The 19603-nt window shown below is 39.5% G+C and overlaps 1 protein-coding gene across 7 annotated transcripts in view; it reads left to right on the plus strand.

Moving 5' to 3' along the window:
• The window catches only part of TMEM255A (transmembrane protein 255A), a 143260-nt gene that overhangs the window by 111659 nt on the left and 11998 nt on the right, over positions 1–19603 (plus strand). For 6 of the 7 annotated variants that reach the window (XR_013993001.1, XM_081044048.1, XM_081044049.1 and 3 more), the window contains one exon: positions 297–440. The exons of the other annotated variant lie outside the window; for it this stretch is intronic. Coding sequence is in view for 5 of the 6 variants with exons in the window: in XM_081044048.1 (XP_080900174.1) it covers positions 297–440 (144 nt within the window). In the remaining variant the exon portion in view is untranslated. The remainder of the gene's footprint in view (positions 1–296; positions 441–19603) is intronic. 7 annotated transcript variants of the gene reach the window in all.

A 19603-nucleotide genomic window follows, 5' to 3' on the forward strand; every position in this document is an offset into this window, starting at 1 on the left:
ATTATAACATCATACAGAGTATTTTCACTCCCCTAAAAATCTTCTGTGATCTGCTTATTCATCCCTTCCCACAACCCCAACCCCTGGAAACCAGTGATGTTTTTATTGTCTCCATAGTTTTCCTGCTGGTTTGTTTCTGTTTTTGTCTTAACAATATATCCTGGAAAACTTTCTCTGTCACCACGTTGTTTATCAATAGCTGAATGGTATTCCATAGAATAGATGAGCCACAGTTTATATAACCATTTTTCTAGTGATGAACATTAATGTTGTTTCTAATGTGTGGTTTTCTACAGAACCCAACTCTCCCAGCACTGAACTGTTCTGTTGAGAATGCCCATTCGACTGTTTCTTACTATGCTCGCCCTCAAGTGGCATCCTACAATACCTACTACCATGACCCTCCTCATCTGCCACCATACTCTGCTTATGACTTTCAGGTACGTTTTGAGAAAAAAAAGAATTCTCCATTACCCTTGCTCTCACTCATGCTCTCTTGTTTTCTCTCTACTCATGAAACTTCCCTGATTTGTATGAGGTAGCCAGTTTCTTGATCCCTGATAGCCTTTAGCAGCCTGTAGGTACCAGTGACTAGCATAAGGACTATGTAGGCAAACAATGATAGGATAGATGGGAAGGGTTGGAAAGACACAAGAGGAGAAGAAACAGAGAAATGGAAGAATAAGGGAGAAAAAGATATAAAATCAAGCTGTTCCAAATTGTCTTGACCTACACCAAGGAGAAGATGGTACTCATTAGTACCAAACCATGGACCCCTGTCCAACAGTGGCTTTTTGCATTTCTTTGCCTCAGGGAGGGGCCTGGTCCTTCTCCTTAGTAGGAGGACATTCTGAGCTAAACAATGGTTTGAATCATATCTATAAGACCCTTCCTTTTCTCTAGACTTTCTAACTAGGACTACACTTAGAAAACATTTTTTATAACACCCTCCTCCCCTTTGTTGTCCTATTAATCATATTGATCAGGGATAATGTTATCAAATTCTCACTTTCCCTTTTTCCTTTTTTTTTTTAATTACATTTATTGGGGTGACAATTGTTAGTAAATTTACATAGATTTCAGGTGTACAATTCTGCATTACATTGTCTATAAATCCCATTGTGTGTTCACCACCCAGAGTCAGCTCTCCTTCCATCACCATATATTTGATCCCCTTTACCCTCATCACCCACCCCCCACCCCCTTACCCTCTGGTAACCACTAAATTATTGTCTGTGTCTATGAGTTTTTCTTTCTCATTTGTTTGTATGGTTCCTTTTGGTTTATATACCACATATCAGTGAAATCACAGGGTTCTCTGCTTTATCTGTCTGACTTATTTCACTTAGCATTATACTCTCAAGATCCATCTATGTTGTCACAAATGCTCCTATATCATCTTTCCTTAACGCGGAATAGTATTCCATTGTGTATATATACCACAACTTCTTTATCCATTCATCTATTGAAGGATATTTTGGTTGTTTCCATGTCTTAGCCACCGTAAACAAAGCTGCAATGAACATTGGAGTACACGTGTCTCTATAGAGAAATGCTTTCACATTTTTTGGGTAGATACACAGGAAAGCGATTGCTGGGTCATATGGTAATTCTATTCGTAATTTCTTGAGAAACCTCCATACTGCCTTCCATAACGGCTGCACCAGTCTGCATTCCCACCAACAGTGTATGAGAGTTCCTTTTTCTCCACAGCCTCTCCAACACTTGTTACTATTTGTCTTATTGATGATAGCCATTCTGACTGGGGTGAGGAGATATCTCATTGTGGTTTTCATTTGCATTTCTCTGATGATTAGCGATGTTGAGCATTTTTTCATATGTCTATTTGCCATTTGTATATCCTCTTTGGAGAAATGTCTCTTCAGGTCCTCTGTCCATTTTTCAATTGGGTTGTTTGTTTTTTTGTTGTTGAGTTTCATGAGTTCCTTGTATATTTTGGATATTAGAGCCTTATCAGAGGCACTGTTTGCAAAAATCTTCTCCCATTCAGTTGGTTGCCTCATTATTTTGTCAATAGTTTCTTTTGCTGTGCAGAAGCTTTTCAGTTTCATATAATGCCATTTGTTTATTTTAGTTTTTACTTCCATTGCCTTTGGAGTCAAATTCATAAAATGCTCTTTGAACCCAAGGTCCATAAGTTTAGTACCTATGTTTTCTTCAATGCAGTTTATTGTGTCAGGTCTTATGCTTAAGTCTTTGATCCATTTTGAATTAATTTTGGTACATAGTGACAGATAGCAATCCAGTTTCATTCTTTTGCATGTAGCTATCCAATTCTGCCAGCACCATTTATTGAAGAGGCTGTCTTTCCTCCATTGTATGTTTTTAGGTTCTTTGTCAAAAATTATCTGTCCATATTTATGTGGTTTTATATCTGGGTTCTCAATTCTATTCCATTGGTCTATGTGTCTGTTTTTCCGCCAATACCAAGCTGTTTTGATTATTGTAGCCTTGTAGTACAAGCAAAAATCAGGGAGTATACCTCCAGTATTGTTCTTTTTTTTTTAATATTGCGTTGGCTATTCTGGGTCTTTTGTGGTTCCAAACAAATCTGATGATTTTTTGTTCTATTTCTTTAAAAAATGCCATTGGGATTTTAATGGGGATTGCATTAAATCTGTATATGGCTTTGGGTAATATGGCCATTTTAACTATGTTGATTCTTCCAATCCATGAGCACGGAATGTCTTTCCATTTCTTTGTGTCTTCTTCAATTTCTTTCAAAAATGTCTTATAGTTTTCAGCATATAAATCCTTCACATCTTTGGTTAAGTTTATTCCTAGGTATTTTATTCTTTTTGCTGCAATTGCAAAAGGAATTGTTTTTTCTATCTCTTTTTCTGAGATTTCATTGTTGGTATATAGGAAAGCAATGGACTTTTGTACGTTGATTTTGTAGCCAGCAACTTTACTGTATTCGTTGACTGTTTCTAATAGCTTTTTGGTGGAGTCTTTAGGGTTTTCTATATATAGCATCATGTGATCTGCAAAGCGTGACAATTTAACTTCTTCATTCCCAATTTGGATGCCTTTTATTTCTTTCTCTTGCCTGATAGCTCTGGCGAGGACTTCCAACACTATGTTGAAAAGCAGAGGTGATAGGGGACAACCTTGTCGTGTTCCTGAACGTAGAGCAAAGGGCTTCAGCTTTTCACCATTAATTATGAGATTAGCTGAGGGTTTGTCGTATATGGCCTTTATTATGTTCAGGTATTTTCCTTCTATACCAATTTTAGTAAGTGTTTTAATCATAAATGGACGTTGTATCTTAACAAATGATTTTTCTCCATCAATTGATAGAATCATATGATTTTTGTCCTTTATTTTGTTTATGTGATGTATCACATTGATGGTTTTGCGAATGTTGAACCATCCTTGTGCCCCGGGGATGAACCCCACTTGGTCGTGATGAATAATCTTTTTAATGCATTGTTGTATTCGATTTGCTAGAATTTTGTTTAGGATTTTAGCATCTGTATTCATCAGAGATATAGGTCTGTAGTTTTCTCTTTTTGTGTTGTCCTTACCAGGTTTTGGTATCAGGGTAATGTTGGCCTCATAAAATGAGTTAGGGAGTACTGACTCTTCTTCAATTTTTTGGAAGAGTTTGAGCAGGATTGGTATTAGATCCTGTTTGAAGGTTTGGTAGAATTCACTGGTGAAGCCATCTGGTCCAGGACTTTTGATTTTGGGAAGGTTTTTGCTGACTGATTCAATTTCGTTACTGGTGATCGGCCTGTTAAGATTTTCCAGTTCTTCATGATTCAGTCTTGGAAGGCTATATGTTTCTAAGAACTTGTCCATTTCTTCTAAGTTATTAAATTTGGTGGCATATAGTCCTTCATAGTATTCTTGGATAATCCTTTGTATTTCTGTTGTGTCCGTGATAACCTCCCCTTTTTCATTTCTGATTTTGTTAATTAGTGTCTTCTCTCTTTTTATCTTAGTGAGTCTAGCCAAGGGTTTGCAAATTTTGTTAATCTTTTCAAAGAACCAGCTCTTTGTCACATTAATTTTTTCAATTGTCTTTTTGTTCTCTATTTCATTTAGTTCTGCTCTGATTTTTGTTATTTCCTTTCTTCCGCTGACCTTGGGTTTCGCTTGTTCTTCTTTTTCTAGTTTTTTAAGGTGTAACATGAGGTTATTTATTTGGGATTTTTCTTGTTTCTTGAGATAGCCCTGTAATGATATAAATTTCCCTCAAAACTGCTTTCGCGGCATCCCAAAAATTTTGGTAGGATGTATTTTCATTGTCATTTGTTTCTATGTATCTTTTGATCTCTCCTCTAATTTTTTCTTTGACCCAGTCATTCTTTAAAAGTATGTTGTTTAATCTCCATGTATTTGTGTTTCTTCCTGCTTTCTTTTTGCAGTTGATATCCAATTTCAAAGCTTTGTGATCAGAGAATATGCTTGGTATGATTTCCATCTTCTTAAATTTGCTGAGGCTGATTTTGTGTCCCAATATATGGTCTATCCTTGAGAATGTTCCATGTACACTAGAAAAGAATGTATAGTCTGATGTTTTAGGATGAAGTGCTCTATATATGTCAATTATGTCCATTTCATCTAATGTGTCATTTAGGGCTGCGATTTCGTTATTTATCTTCTGTTTGGATGATCTATCCATAGCTGTCAATGATGTATTTAAGTCCCCTAGTATAATTGTGTTTTGGTCAATTTCTCCCTTTAGTTATGTTAGTACTTGCTTGGTATATTTTGGTGCTCCCTGATTGGGTGTATAAATATTGATGACTGTTATGTCTTCTTGTTGCATAGTCCCCTTTATGATTATGAAATGTCCATTTTGTCTCTTGTTATCTTTTTCACCCTGAAGTCTGTTTCATCGGAAATCATTATGGCTACACATGATTTTCTCTGGGTACCATTTGCTTGGAGTGTCAGTTCCCACCCTTTCACTTTGAGTCTATGCTTGTCCTTGTAGCTGAGATGTGTCTCTTGGAGACAGCATATGGTTGGGTTTAGTTTTTTGATCCAATCTGCTACTCTGTGTCTCTTTATTGGTGAGTTCAGTCCATTTACATTTAGGGTGATTATTGATATGTGAGGATTTCCTGTCATTCTGTCTTTAGTTTTCTGGTAAGGCTGTGTCTCCATTGTTTCTTTGCCTTTTTGTTGTTGTCTGTTTTTCTGTGTGGTGGTATTCTATGATGTTTTCCTCTGTTTCTTCTTTTATTACAGTATATATTTCAGATTTGGATGTTTTTTGAGTGGTTACCCTTGAGTTTATGTAAAAGAAAGTTTGATATTTAGAGTATTCCAGTTTCTTCAGTACGCTTACTTTCTCTATTCCCATATTCCAGTTCAGGCCTTTAGGCTCCCCCTTTTTATGTTTCGGTTGCCACAAGTTGTCCCTGTTGATGGTGGTCTAATAGCCTCCTTTAGTATTTCTTGTAGTGCAGGTCGTGTATTAGAAAATTCCCTCAGCTTCTGGATGTCTGGAAAGGTCTTTATTCCTCCTTCATATCTAAAGGAGATCTTCGCTGGATATATTATTCTTGGCTCATGATTTCTCTCTTTCAATAGTTTGAATATTTGGTTCCATTCCCTCCTAGCTTGTAGAGTTTCTGCTGAAAAATCTGATGATAATCTAATGGGCTTTCCTTTGTAAGTTACCGTCTTCTTTTCCCTGGCTGCCTTGAGGATTCTTTCTTTGTCATTGATTTTAGACAGCTTCAATACAATGTGCCTTGGTGAAGGCCTGTTGGGATTGAGGTAATTAGGTGTTCTATTTGCTTCTTGGATTCGAGGATCCAGTTCTGTCCACAAGTTTGGGAAGTTTTCATCGACGATTTGTTTGAATATATTCTCTGTTCCCTTCCCTCTTTCTTCTCCTTCTGGTATGCCCATTATTCTTATATTGCTCTTTCTGATGGAGTCAAAAAATTCTTGTAGAGTTCTTTCATTTCTTTTAAGTCTCAAGCCTCTTTCTTCTTCCATGTGTGTAATTTCCCGGTTTCTATCTTCGATGTCACTGATTCTTTCCTCCATCTGGTCAACTCTACTACCTAAGCTGGATATTTTATTGTTAATTTCTTCTATTGAGTTCTTAATCTCCAGAAATTCTATTTGGTTCTTTTTCAAGATTTCAATCTCTTTTGTAAAATGCTCATGGTGTTCTTTGATTGTGTTTCTGAGTTCATTAAACTGCCTTTCTGTGTTTTCTTGTATCTCGTTCAGTTTTTTCAGAATTGCAATCTTGAATTCTCTGTCAGTTAAATCACAAATGTCCATATCTCTAAGTTCCTTTTCTGGAGACTTTTCACTTTCTTTCTGAGCTATCTTGTTGCCTTGGTTATTCATGGCAATCACTGATTTACTATTTCTCTTCCTAGACATCTACAGGAGTGGCTTCTGCAACAGGTTGATAGGTATGCGAAGAGCGTTTGAAGTTCCAAAGCTCTTTCTGCACCAGATTCAGAGCCCGTATGTTTCAGCAGTTCTGTTTACTCCTGCAGGGATCCACCCAGATAGGTGGGGCCAGGGGCGGGGTGAGTTGTGAGAGGTGGCCCAGAGCAATGGTGGCGACCACCACCACAGCCAGTCCTGCTTCCACAGCTCCCTCCCCTTTGCCGGAACTAGTTGCCTGCGAATCTCTGTCTGCGGTCCACAGTTCTCAGAGCAGCAAATATTCTGTCCTTTGATCCAACACTGCTACTTTATCGCTTCTAGCACCGGCCAGGTGGGGGCGGGGCATGCTCTGGGAGGGTAGGGAGGGGGCGGCTAGTCTCTGTGCCTAAGGCTTCCGTTCTCCGCTCGGCAGTGAGGGCTTAAACCACCGATTTCAGCCCTCTTCCCTTAGTCTTTGCTGCCGGGAGCGTTGGGTCCAGCTGTTTTGTATGCTGCCCCCTCAGCCCTGTGGGCCGTAAGCGGAGCCCTAGCAGTCCGAGTCCTTCCCTCTCCCGCAGCTGCGGAAGATCCGGGAGCAGTGGGCTCCGAGCACTGAGCTAGGTCTGTGTCCTGCGCCCGAGCGGCTCCGTCTCCGCACTTCTCCTCTCCCTCCTCCCCCGCTCGCGCGATTCACCCATCTGGAGGTGAATTCAGTAGTGGGCCTCTTCGTCTTGCCTGTCTGCTGTGCAAGAAGTCCTTTGTGGAGTTATTGTTGTTCGATTCATTGTAAATTCCAGGGGAGCGTTACAGAGGCTCACCTCACGCCGCCATTTTTTCCCCTCTCCCTTTTTCCGTTTTAACTGAGACTAAAGCACAGAAAAACAGAACAAAAAAAGTGCTTAATTAAAAGAGATTCATTGTGTACAGAGCACTGAACTAGGCACTTCAGGAAAACAAATAAAATGGTGCTTTAGCCATTTACAATGATTGGAAACCCTTGACCACAGAGGAGTGAGATTATACTAAAATCTGGTTAATTCAAAATTTGGGTACCAAAGGAGATACCTCTGAAGGAAGGGAAGCTCATAACAAATTTACTTCCATTGCCTAAGAGCCCATAAATGCTCCAAGGGGACATAAATCATGAGCATTTGGGGGTGCTTCAAATTAAACAACTAGTTTAGAAATTGAAAAGCCTTGGACAACCTAATATCAGCTGCAGATTAACAAAATGATTGAAACTGAAAAACCCCATTTAGTTGAATAAAGTATATTTTTGTTTTTGTTTTTGATTTTATTTGGGGGAGGTCTAGGACTCTTAATTGAAAGTAATACAGTTGACACTTAAACAACACAGGTCTGAATTGTGTGGGTCCACTTATATGTAGCTTTTTTTTTTTCAATAAATCCACATTTAGCCCTCTGTATGTCAGACATTTGCAACTGCAGATTCAACCAACTATAGATCGAAAACAGTATTTTTGATCAGCAGTTTGGAATCGGGGGATGTGGAGGGCCAATTGTCTTCATTGTACTATGCCATTTAGTATAAGGGACTTGACTATCCGGGGATTTTGGCATCTGTGTGAGTGCTCCTATAACCAATCCCCTGCAGATATCAAGAGACAACTGTACATACAGTGTGAACTGTACATACAGTGTGAACATATAAAGTACAATATTAGACCAAGGAGGGATCCATTAAAGCTGGGGAAAAAATAGATCTGGTCATAAAAATGGCGGCATGAGGTGAGCCTTTTGAAATCTCCCCTGGAACTTAAAACAAACTGAACAACTACAACTATACAAAGGACTTCCTGCACAGCAGACAGGCAAGATGAAGAGTCTCACTACTGAATTCACCTAAAGGTGGGCAAATTGCACTAACGGGGGCGGAGGGAAAGGAGAAATGCAGAGACGGGGATACTTGGACGCAAACTTAGCTTGGTGCTCTGAGCTCACTGCATCCCAGAACTACTGCAGCTGCAGGAGAGGGAAGAACTTGGACTGCTAGGGCTCCACTTATGGCCCACAGGGCTGAGAGGACAGCATATAACACGGCTGAACCCAACACTCACGGCAGACACCTCAGAACAAAGACTGAGGGAAGAAGGGTAAAAACAGTGGTTTAAGCCCTCACTGCCAAGCAGAGAACAGAACCCCTAGGCACTGAGACTACCTGTCCCCTCCATACCCTCCCAGAGTTCGCCCCGCCCCCACCTGCCCAGTGCTAGAAGCAAAGACTGGCATTGTCACATGAAAACAAGAGAATATTTGCAATTCTGAGAATTGTGACTCGCAGCCCGACTATTTCCAGCAAAGGGGAGGGAGCTGTGGAAGCAGGACCAGCTGTGGTGGTGGTTGCTGCCATTGCTCTGGGCCACCTATTATAACCCACCCCGCCACTGTCCCCATCTATCTGGGCGGATCCCTGCAGGAGTAAACAGAACTGCTGATATACACAGGCTCTGAATCTGGTGCAAGAAGAGCTTTGGAACTTCAGAAACTCTCCACATCCCTCCACAGAGGTGGAGCTCTGTGACCCAGGCAAACTGATCACGGAGGAGAGCCTGCCATCCAGGGAATCCCCCCATTGTGTGAGAAGCTGGAATAGTGCAGAGAAAATATAACATTACCGTGTGAGAGAGAATAAAAGGCTACAGTCAGAGAGAAAATAAAACATTCTACCAATATCTTCTGGAAAACAAAAGAAAGACCTCTTTCTATCAACCTGTTGTAGAACCCACTCCTGTAGATGTCTAGGAAGAGAATAATAAACCATTAACGGCCATGAATAACCAAGGTAACAAGACAGCTCAGGAAGAAAATGAAAAGTCTCCAGGAAATGAACTTAAAGACATGGAAATATCTGACTTAAAAGACAGAGAATTCAGTTTGCAGTCCTGAAAAAACTCAACAAGATGCAAGGAAACACAGAAATGCAGTTTAATGAACATGGTGCCCTTAAGTTTAATGAACTCAGAAACACAATCAAAGAACAAAATGAATATTGTATCAAAGACATGGAAATTTTTAAGAAGAACCAAATATAATTTCTGGAGACAAAGAACTCAATAGAAGAAAAGGAGAATGAAATAGCGAACTAGGTAACAGAGCAAACCAGATGAAGGAAAGAATCAGTGAAATCAAAGATAGAACTCTGAAAATGACACAGATGGAAAAAGAGAGAGACTTGAGACTTAAAAGAAATGAAAGAATTCTACGAGAACTTTCTGACTCCATCAGAAAGAGCAATATAAGAATAATTGGCATAACAGAAGGAGAAGAAAGACAGAAGGGAACAGAGTGTATATTCAAACAAATAGTCTATGACAACTGACAAAACTTGGGAAATAACTGGATCCTGGAATCCAAGTAGCAAATAGAACACCTAATTACCTCAACGCCAACAGGCCTTCTCCAAGGCACATTGTATTCAAGCTTTCAAAAATTAATGACAAAGACAATCCTCAAGGCAGCCACGGAAAAGAAAACGGTAACCTACAAAGGAAAGCCCGTTAGATTATCATCAGATTTTTCAGCAGAAACTCTACAAGCCAGGAGGGAGTGGAACCACATATTCAAACTATTGAAAGAGAGAAATCATGAGCCAAGAATAATATATCCAGGAAAGGTATCCTTTAGTTATGAAGGAGTAATAAATACCTTTCCAGAGATACAGAAGCAAAGGGAATTTTCTAATACACGACTTGCAGTACAAGAAATACTGAAAGAGGCTTTTTGACAAAAATAAATAGAAATATTTTGTGACAACTAAAACCTGGAAGGGGGAGAGTAAAGGCCTGAACCGGAAAACAGGAATGGAGAAAATAAGCATGCTGAAGAAAATGGAATACTCTAAATGTCAAACTTTCTTTTACATAAACATAATGGTAACAACTCAAAAAAAATCCAAACTGAAATATATAACGTAATAAAAGAAGAAACAGAGGGAAAAAAACATGGAATACCACCACACAGATATAATAGACAACAACAAAAAGGCAAGGAAACAATGGAGACACAGTCTTACCAGAAAATTAAATATAGAATGATAGGAAATCCTCATATATCAATAATTGCCATAAGAGTAAATGGACTGAACTCACCAATAAAAAGGCACAGAAGGGCAGATTGGGGAAAAAATAAACCCAGCCATATGCTGCCTCCAAGAGACACATCTCAGCTAAAAGGACAAACATAGACTCAAAGTGAAAGGGTGGGAATTGACACTCCAAGCAAATGGTATCCAGAGAAAATCAGGTGTAGCCATACTGATATCAGATAAAACAGAATTCAGGATAAAAAAGTTACAAGACACAAAGACGTAAATTTCATAATGATAAAGGGGACTATACAACATGAAGACATAACAGTCATCAATACTTATGCCCCCAATCAGAGAGCACTGACAGATACCAAGCAACTACTAACAGAACTAAAGAGAGAAATTGACCAAAACACAATTATACTAGGGAACCTAAATACATCATTGACAGCTATGGATACATCATCCAAACAGAAAATAAATAAAGAAATAGCAGCCCTAAATAACACATTAGAAGAAATGGACATAATTGACATTTACGTAGCACTTCATCCTACAACATCAGACTACGCATTTTTTTCTAGAGTACTTGGAACATTCTCAAGGACAGACCATATATTGGGACATAGAACTAGCCTCAGCAAATTTAAGAATATTGAAATTATCCCAAGCATATTCTCTGATCAGAAGGCTTTGAAATTGGATGTCAACTGCAAAAAGAAAGCAGGAAAACCCACAAATACGTGGAGATAAAACAACATACTTTTTTTAAATTAAATTTATTGGGGTGACAATTGTTAGTGAAATTACATAGATTTCAGGTGTGCAATTCTGTATTACATCATCTATAAATTCCATTGTGTGTTCACCACCCAGAGTCAGTTCTCCTTCCATCACCATATATTTGATGCCCCTTACCCTCATCTCCCACCTCCCACCCCCCCTTACCCTCTGGTAACCACTAAACTATTCTCTGTGTCTATGAGTTTTTCTTTCTCATTTAAAACAACATACTTTTAAGAAACGACTGGGTCAAAAAAGAAATAAAAGGAGAGACCAAAAGATACATAGAAAAACTGAGAATGAACCTACATCCTACTAAAATTTTTGGGATGCAGCGAAAGCAGTTTTAAGAGAAAAATATATATCATTACAGGCTTATCTCAAGAAACAATAAAAATCCCAGATAAATAACCTCACATTACATCTTAAAGAACTAGAAAAACAAGAACTAATGAAACCCAAGGTTAGCAGAAGAAAGGAAGTAATAAAACCCAGAGCAGAACTAAATGAAATAGAGAAGGAAAAGACAATAGAAAAATTAATGTGACAAAGAGATGGTTCTTTGAAAAGATTAACAAAATTGAAAAACCCTAGGCTAGACTCAGTAAGATAAAAAGAGAAAAGATGCTAATAAACAAAATGAAAAATGAAAGAGGGGAAGTAATCATGGACGCCACAGAAACACAAAGGATCATCCAAGAATACTATGAAGGAATATACGCCACCAAATTCAATAACCTGGAAGAAATGGACAAATTCTCAGAAACACATAGCCTTCCTAGGTTGAATGATGAAGAACTGGAAAATCTAAGTAGACCGATCACCAGTAAGGAAATTGGGTCAGTCATCTGAAACCTTCCCAAAAGCAAAAGTCTGGGACCAGATGGCTTCACTAGTGAATTCTACCAAACCTTCAAAGAGGATCTAATACCAATCCTGCTCAAACTCTTCCAAAAAATTGAAGAAGAGTCAGTACTCCCTAACTCATTTTATGAGGCCAACATTACCCTGATACCAAAACCTGGTAAGGACAACACACAAAAAAAAGAAAACTACAGACCAATCTCTCTGATGAATACAGATGCAAAAATCTTAAACAAAATTCTAGCAAATGGAATGCAACAATGTATTAAAAAGATTATTCATCATGACAAAGTGGGAATTCATCCCAGGAGCACAAGGATGGTTCAAAATATGCAAATCCATCAATGTGATACATCACATAAAATAAATAACAAAAATCATATGATTATATCAATTGATGCTGAAAAAATGTTTGACAAGATACAATGTCCATTTATAATTAAAACACTTAATAAAATAGGAATAGAAGGAAAATACCTTAACATAATAAGGGCCATATATGACAAGCCCTCAGCTAACCTCATAATTAACGGTGATAAACTGAAACCCTTTGCTCTACGTTCAGGAACATGACAGGGCTGTCACCTATCACCTCTGCATTTCAACATACTGTTGGAAGTCATCGCCATAGCAATCAGGCAAGAGAAAGAAATAAAAGACATCCAAATTGGGAATGAAGAAGTTAAATTATCACTCTTTGCAGATGACATGATGCTATATATAGAAAACCCGAAAGACTCCACCAAAAAGCTATTAGAAACAATCAACGAATACAGTAAAGTTGCCGGCTACAAAATCAACGTATGAAAGTCCATTGCATTCTTATATACTAACAATGAAATCTCAGAAAAAGAAATAAAAAGAAATTTATTTTGCAATTGCAACAAAAAGAATAAAACACCTATGAATAAACTTAACCAAGGATGTGAAAAGACCTATATGCTGAAAACTATAAGACATTTTTAAAAGAAATTGAAGAAGGCACAAGAAATGGAAAGACATCTTTTGCTCATGGATTGGAAGAATCAACATAGTTTAAAACTTCATATTACCCAAAGCAATATACAGATTTAATGCAAGCCCTATTAAAGTCCTATTGGCATTTTTTAAAGAAATAGAACAAAAAAATCATCAGATTTCTATGGAATCACAAAAGACCCTGAATAGCCAAAGTAATTCTAAGAAAGAAGAACAGTGCTGGAGCTTTCACACTCCCTGACTTCAGCTTGTACTACAAAGCAACAATTATCAAAACAGCATGGTATTGGCAGAAAAACAGACACATAGACCAATGGAATAGAATTGGGAATGCAGAAATAAAACCACATAAATATGAACAGACAATTTTTGACAAAGAAGCAAAAAACATACAATGGAGAAAAGACAGCCTCTGCAATAAATGGTGCTGGAAGTATTGCAAAGCCACATACAAAAGAATGAAACTGAACTGCTATCTGTCACCATGTACCAAAATTAATTCAAAATGGATCAAAGACTTAAGCATAAGTCCTGACACAATAAACTACATAGAAGAAAACATAGGTCCTAAACTTATGGACCTTGGGTTCAAAGAGCATTTTGTGAATTTGACACAAAAGGCAAGGGAAGTAAAAACTAAAATAAATGAATGGGACTGTATCAAACTTAAAAGCTTCTGCACAGCTAAAGAAACCATCGACAAAATAAAGAGGCAACCAAATGCATGGGAGAAGATTTTTACAAACAGCGCCTCCGATAAGGGGCTAATATCCAAAATATTCAAGGATATAATGCAACTCAACAACGAAAAAATAAACAACACAATTGAAAAATTGGCAGAGGGCCTGAAGAGACATTTCTCCAAAGAGGACATACAAATGGCAAATAGGCATATGAAAAAATGCTCAACATCACTAATCATCAGAGAAATGCAAATAAAAACCACAATGAGATATCACCTCACCCCAGTTAGAGTGGCTGTCATCAACAAGACAAATAGTAACAAGTGTTGGAGAGGCTGTGGAGAAAAAGGAACCCTCATAAACTGTTGGTGGGAATGCAGAGTGGTGCAGCCATTATGGAAGAGAGTGTGGAGGTGCCTCAAAAAATTATGAATAGAATTACCATATGACCCAGCAATCCCTCTCCTGGGCATCTACGCAAAAAATCTGAAAACATTTATCCAGAAAGACATGTGTCCTCCAATGTTCATTGCATTTATATTTCCGGTGGCCAAGAGATGGAAACAAACAAAATGTCCTTTGCTAAATGAATGGATAAAGAATTTGTGGTATATATACACAATGGAGTTCCATTCAGCAGTGAGAAAGATGAAATAGTATCATTTGTGACAACATGTATGGATCTTGAGATTATAGTGCTAACTGAAATAAGTCATACAGAAAAAGTAGTGAACCATATGATTTCACTGATATTTGGTATATGAAATTGAAAACAGCAAAAGAACAAGACAACCAAATGAAGGAACAAAAACTCATAGACACAGACAATAGTTTAGGGGTTACCAGAGGGTAAGAGGGGGCTCTAGAAGAAGGTAAATGGGGTCTAATATATCATGATGGAAAGAGAACTGACTCTGGGTGGTCTACACACAATGTGAGATATGGATAATGTATTACAGAATTGTACACCTGAAATCTATGTAACTTTAGTAACAATTGTCATCGCAATAAACTTTAATTGAAAAGAAAAGCTTGGATAAAATAATGTTAGAACTTGTTTTAATGCCTAGGTATTCACAGACAGACAATTCAGGGATCCTGTTAACTGAATAGATGATGTAGACTGGAAAACACAAGTATGTTCTAAAAGTGCACAGATAATTTCAGTAGTAACAGAGGCAAAAAAGTAATCCTTTAAGAGAATGCAAAGATGTTGAAGCTAACAGAAGTATGGTCTCCATTGTCTTGGGGGCCATCTAATAAAAAATCATCCACTGATTTTAGGAATGTTCACTTTATAATAAGCCCCTTAAGTAGAAACAGTAATCTCCCTGATGATGGTTGCTGCAAACTCCAATACAGGCAGCCCCTCTTTAGCGTATGGAGCCATCTCTTTCTCCATCAGTCCTTATTCAAACACTACCTTCAGGGACAAAAGCAAGACTGACAATGCTAGTGGTGACTCAGGCTGTTGGTTTCAATTCAGTCAATGTTTACTCTGTGTTCCCATGTGTCAGACACTATGCTAGGAGCTGTGGATAGACAGATTGAATGAGACATAGGCCCTGTGTTATGAATGACACATAGTCCTAGACCTTAGGGGGTGGCTGGGGTCAGAAGTGGGGAAAAAAAACTAAACAGACTATTACCCAGACTGTTATAGAAACCCAGAAACATGCTACCTAACTCAGTGAAGGGATCCAAATCTAGCCACCTCACCCAGACCTATACTGCAAGCTCATAGCAGGGCCTTCAGGGGTTTGTGGAGGCCTCTAATTTTAATAACAGCTCCTATTCTTTGAGCACTTACTATGTACCAAGCATTGTGCTAAGTGCTTTACATATTTCATCTCACTTAGTCCTTTGAGGAAAATACTCTTGTTATTGCCATTTTTAAGATGAGATGACTAAGTCACAGAGAAAAAGTGACTTCCCCAAAGTCAGAGATGATAAGCAGAGGAACAAGGATTTGTATCCAGGTCTGTCTGACTCCAGAGACTGGCTTGAGGATTCTTTGGAAAAGCTGTAAATCTGAGCATAACATAGATCTTTCCGCCAGTTAATTTTAGAATATTTATACTTTCTACTGATTTAAATTATGGGCTTCTAATCATGACTCAGAAAGGGCCTCTTAATACATTATTAAATTGCTCCGCACTACAGGGGCTCCTGGTACACATTTTACGTATCTCCCGTTCTTTCCCTAGGTTCAAGCTCTCTTTTGTATTCCCTTTTCGGAGATGTTATAGCTGTATGCTGAAGTTTTGAGGGGTATGTTAAGTGATTTGTTTCCCTCTAGAACTTAAATGGTGTTTCATTCTAGTGTTCAGTTGAGCTTTCTTTTGTTCACCAAGTTCTATTCCCTTATAGTTTCACAGGAGGAAATACCAGTCTTTACCCAAGAAAGCCAAGAGGATTGAGGAATATTTGCTTATGTTTCCAGATAAGTAGAAAACAGTCAGCAAAATATACACCAGCTCTGACAATAAAACCACCAGAAGCACAGACCTCCCTCCCACTCCCCTTTCTTGAAGAAAAAAATAAAAAGGCGAGCACTATCTATGCTCTTCTCAGATTGTAAAAGAGCCCAAATTATAGCAGGAAAACTGACCTTTCTAGACTTTTTTCTGAATGACTTCCCCATTCTGGTCATTTCCAAATAGGACTATTTATGTGACTTAGAGTTTGAATACTTCTGCTTCCTTTTTACCCCGGGCTGATAGAAGAAAAAGGAAAGAGATTTATAGGCTTTTGTTTGAACCTCTCAACATCATGCCCTTACTGGGTAGTTATCCAGTTAGAAAGCTTGGGAAACATTTCTTGTGGTCAGACATGAGTGAGCACTTGGGTGTGCTTAGCTGGCCCTGAGGATGCTGTGAGTGCTGAACTTGGAGAAACAGGATGCTTTCAAATATTAAGCTCCATGGTGCCCATGCTGCTAATAAATTTCCCATCCTCCAAAGCAGGAAGGAAATAAGCTGAGATTATTTTTGCCACCTTGCTCACCTCCCCAACATTCACTTCTCTTGTCCATCACACTCATTTCCTCATTACTTGTCCTTCAGCTTCATCCAAGTAGTCCAAAGTCTGTCAGTTCTAAAGCGTCAGTTTCTACTTCTGCTAGGAAAGTCAACCCAACATAGCTTTATGTAAACCCCTCAAGGATTCCAGCTATACTTCCCCGTCTGACCTGCTGGACCAGTCCTTGTACTTCACTCTAACCATGAACTGGTCTCTTTCCTGTCCATTTGGTGAATTGCCAAATTTAGCTTAAAACAAAAGTCTCAGCCTATGCAAAATGTAAGCACCTCTGTTTATGCTCTTTAGTCAATCACATGAGGGTACACACTAGGTTTCATCATAGCCATGAAAAATGACCCATTATAAATCAGGCCCATTTAATGAAAGGCTTGCTTTAATCCTGGGAGAGGCGGTATATGGCACAGGTTGCTGAGAGATTTAAAAGGTGTGGTTGCTGCCACTTAACTTTTTCTCTTTATTTTCCCTCTCCTGCTAAGATTTTCCTTTCTCCTCCTCCTTTTTCTGGTTTCTGATTCCCAAATCTCCCTTCTTCCTCTTCCATTTAGCGAGATGGAGAAGATCTCCAGCTCTCCTGGCTTTGCTTTCTGGGGCAGAAACAGATGGGGAATGAAAATAACCAGGAGATCCTGGATTTTCCCCTAGGGACACAACATCTCTTGCTGGTAAACTTTATCACCTGGCCAGGGCTCTTTTGGGAGTCACTGTATCACAGTGACAGAAGTGCACATTGGTTTTGAAGAGTGTAGGTCAGCCATCAGGCAGACAGGGAGCAGGCTAAGATGGCAGAGGAAAAAAGCCAGGTGTGTCCTAAAAAGGTGGTGCTCCTCTTATAGTGCCATCAGCCTGTACGTTACCCCAGCCTCTAAGAAGCAGCTCAGGAAGCTCAAGCTGACGAGGCCCAGCAATAGGCTCTTTAGATGGTTTTCATGCTTTGTGGTGCACAAGGATTCAAGGCTCTGTTCTTCGGAGCTGCCTCTTCCATTAGTAAAGTCGACTCTCAGGCAGGAATCAAAATGCACCAGGCCAGCTCTCCAGATGCAACAAAGCCAGATCTTTCCCAAGGTGCCTACCTGTTGCTAGGAAACTACTCACAGGTACTGTGGGCCTTCCCCCCCCACACACATACCCCAAACCCAAACCCCAAGGGTGTGTGAACTGCAGCCAGTGAGCTCCCTAGCTGTGCCAGGAGCCCTTTGATTTTATCCTGAAGACTCACAGCATCCTTAAAGAGAAGTGAGAATCATCCTACCTCCTTTCCCCCAAAACTTCCCAAACATGCAACTGAGAAGTGAAAACTGAAGGCCGTTACACCACCATCTCCTTTTATTACCAAAGTGTATAACTGCCCCCCACAGCAGCGGCTGCCCACAGAAGCCTTTAAATGCCTCTCAGGACAGACCTGCCTTTAGTTGCACTGGAGGCACCTCTCCCCTACCTTCTGTGGCTGGGACACCTGAAACCAGCCTCCCGACACTCGCCATCCTGGAGAGGGGTTTAGAAGGGCAGAGGATCACACCCCCGGCACAGAAATCTTGTCCTTGGTGGGTTTTCGCTCTCCTCTCTGGTTAAGACAATGATGTTCTTAGTTGAAGAAAGCAACTAAGTAGGTATTCAATAAATGTTGAATGAGTGACTATGAGGGAGGGAGAGAAGAGGAAATAGAGACTTCTGGGACATGGAGTTGAAAACTAGGAAATCACAATACTGATGTCTTTAAGAATGCATATCTTCTTGGAGGGAGGAGAAAACCTGAGATTTTAGAGAGGAATCTGTCTTGTTTCAAGTCCACTGCCTCAAGATGTTTTGCCTTGAACGGCTCTGCAGCTTCTATGACCCTGTCATTCCTTCACTTGGGGTAAAATGAGTGGAGTGGGAGGAGGAGGAGGGGGGATGGAGGCAGCTATAATCTCTTCTCAGTCCTAACATTTTGTGGTAAGGGACAGATATTTCAATACCTCAAGTAAGACCTAGAAATCTGGACATACCATTCTAAGGAGTGCAGTGGTCAGGACTGGGGATAAGGATAATCGGCCACTGATCTCAGGCTTCAGGAACCTCATGTCAAGCCCGACTCTAGATTGCTGGAAAATGACATAATCTACTCAGACTCTGGCCAACAGAACAAAGTAAGGCATGACCTCCCCAGCACTTGAACTCTTGAGAAATTTTGGTGTAAGTGGGTCTTTTTTTTTTAATATACTAGTTCCTTCTAGATTTGACACACAACAGAAAACTACAGTTGCCCAGCCCTGTTTGTTGGCTTATGTTTACTTTTCCTGAGAGCCTAAAACTAGCCCCTTGCTTCTTGTCTCTTGCCATCCCTGTAGCCCCCTCCAGGCTTCAGGCCTCAGCCATGTCCCACTACTGGAGCAAGGCAACAGTCCCACAAGGTGTAACCGTACTTTTGAAAACAGATTTTATTTTTTAAAAATGTACTAATTTTATCTCATATACTCCTGAAGTTATAGTCATTCATTCAACATTTATTGAGTATGTAGATCAAAAATAGATGCCCACGGCAATCCTCCCCTGCCCCAGCAGGGAAACTTCCTGAGGGGCCAGCCCCAGGCCCCTACAGAGAATTCAAACCTTGGGGCGACTCGGTTTGTTCATCCACAACAAAACTTTGTCCTGTCTCAAGTCTCCTCCGAGCAACCCCCGGCAGTGCAGGACTGGACCTCAGTCCCTCCTCCAAATCAATATTAACTCCTGACATGGGACCTCAGATACTACCTACGGGTGTCACCGGACCCCTACCACCAAACACTTTTGGTCTAATAATCGGAAGAGGCAGTTCGAGCCTACAAGGCCTATATATTTACCCTGGTGTTAT

Source organism: Rhinolophus hipposideros, assembly GCF_964194185.1.
Source record: "Rhinolophus hipposideros genome assembly, chromosome: X".
In the NCBI taxonomy this organism is placed as follows: domain Eukaryota; kingdom Metazoa; phylum Chordata; class Mammalia; order Chiroptera; family Rhinolophidae; genus Rhinolophus; species Rhinolophus hipposideros.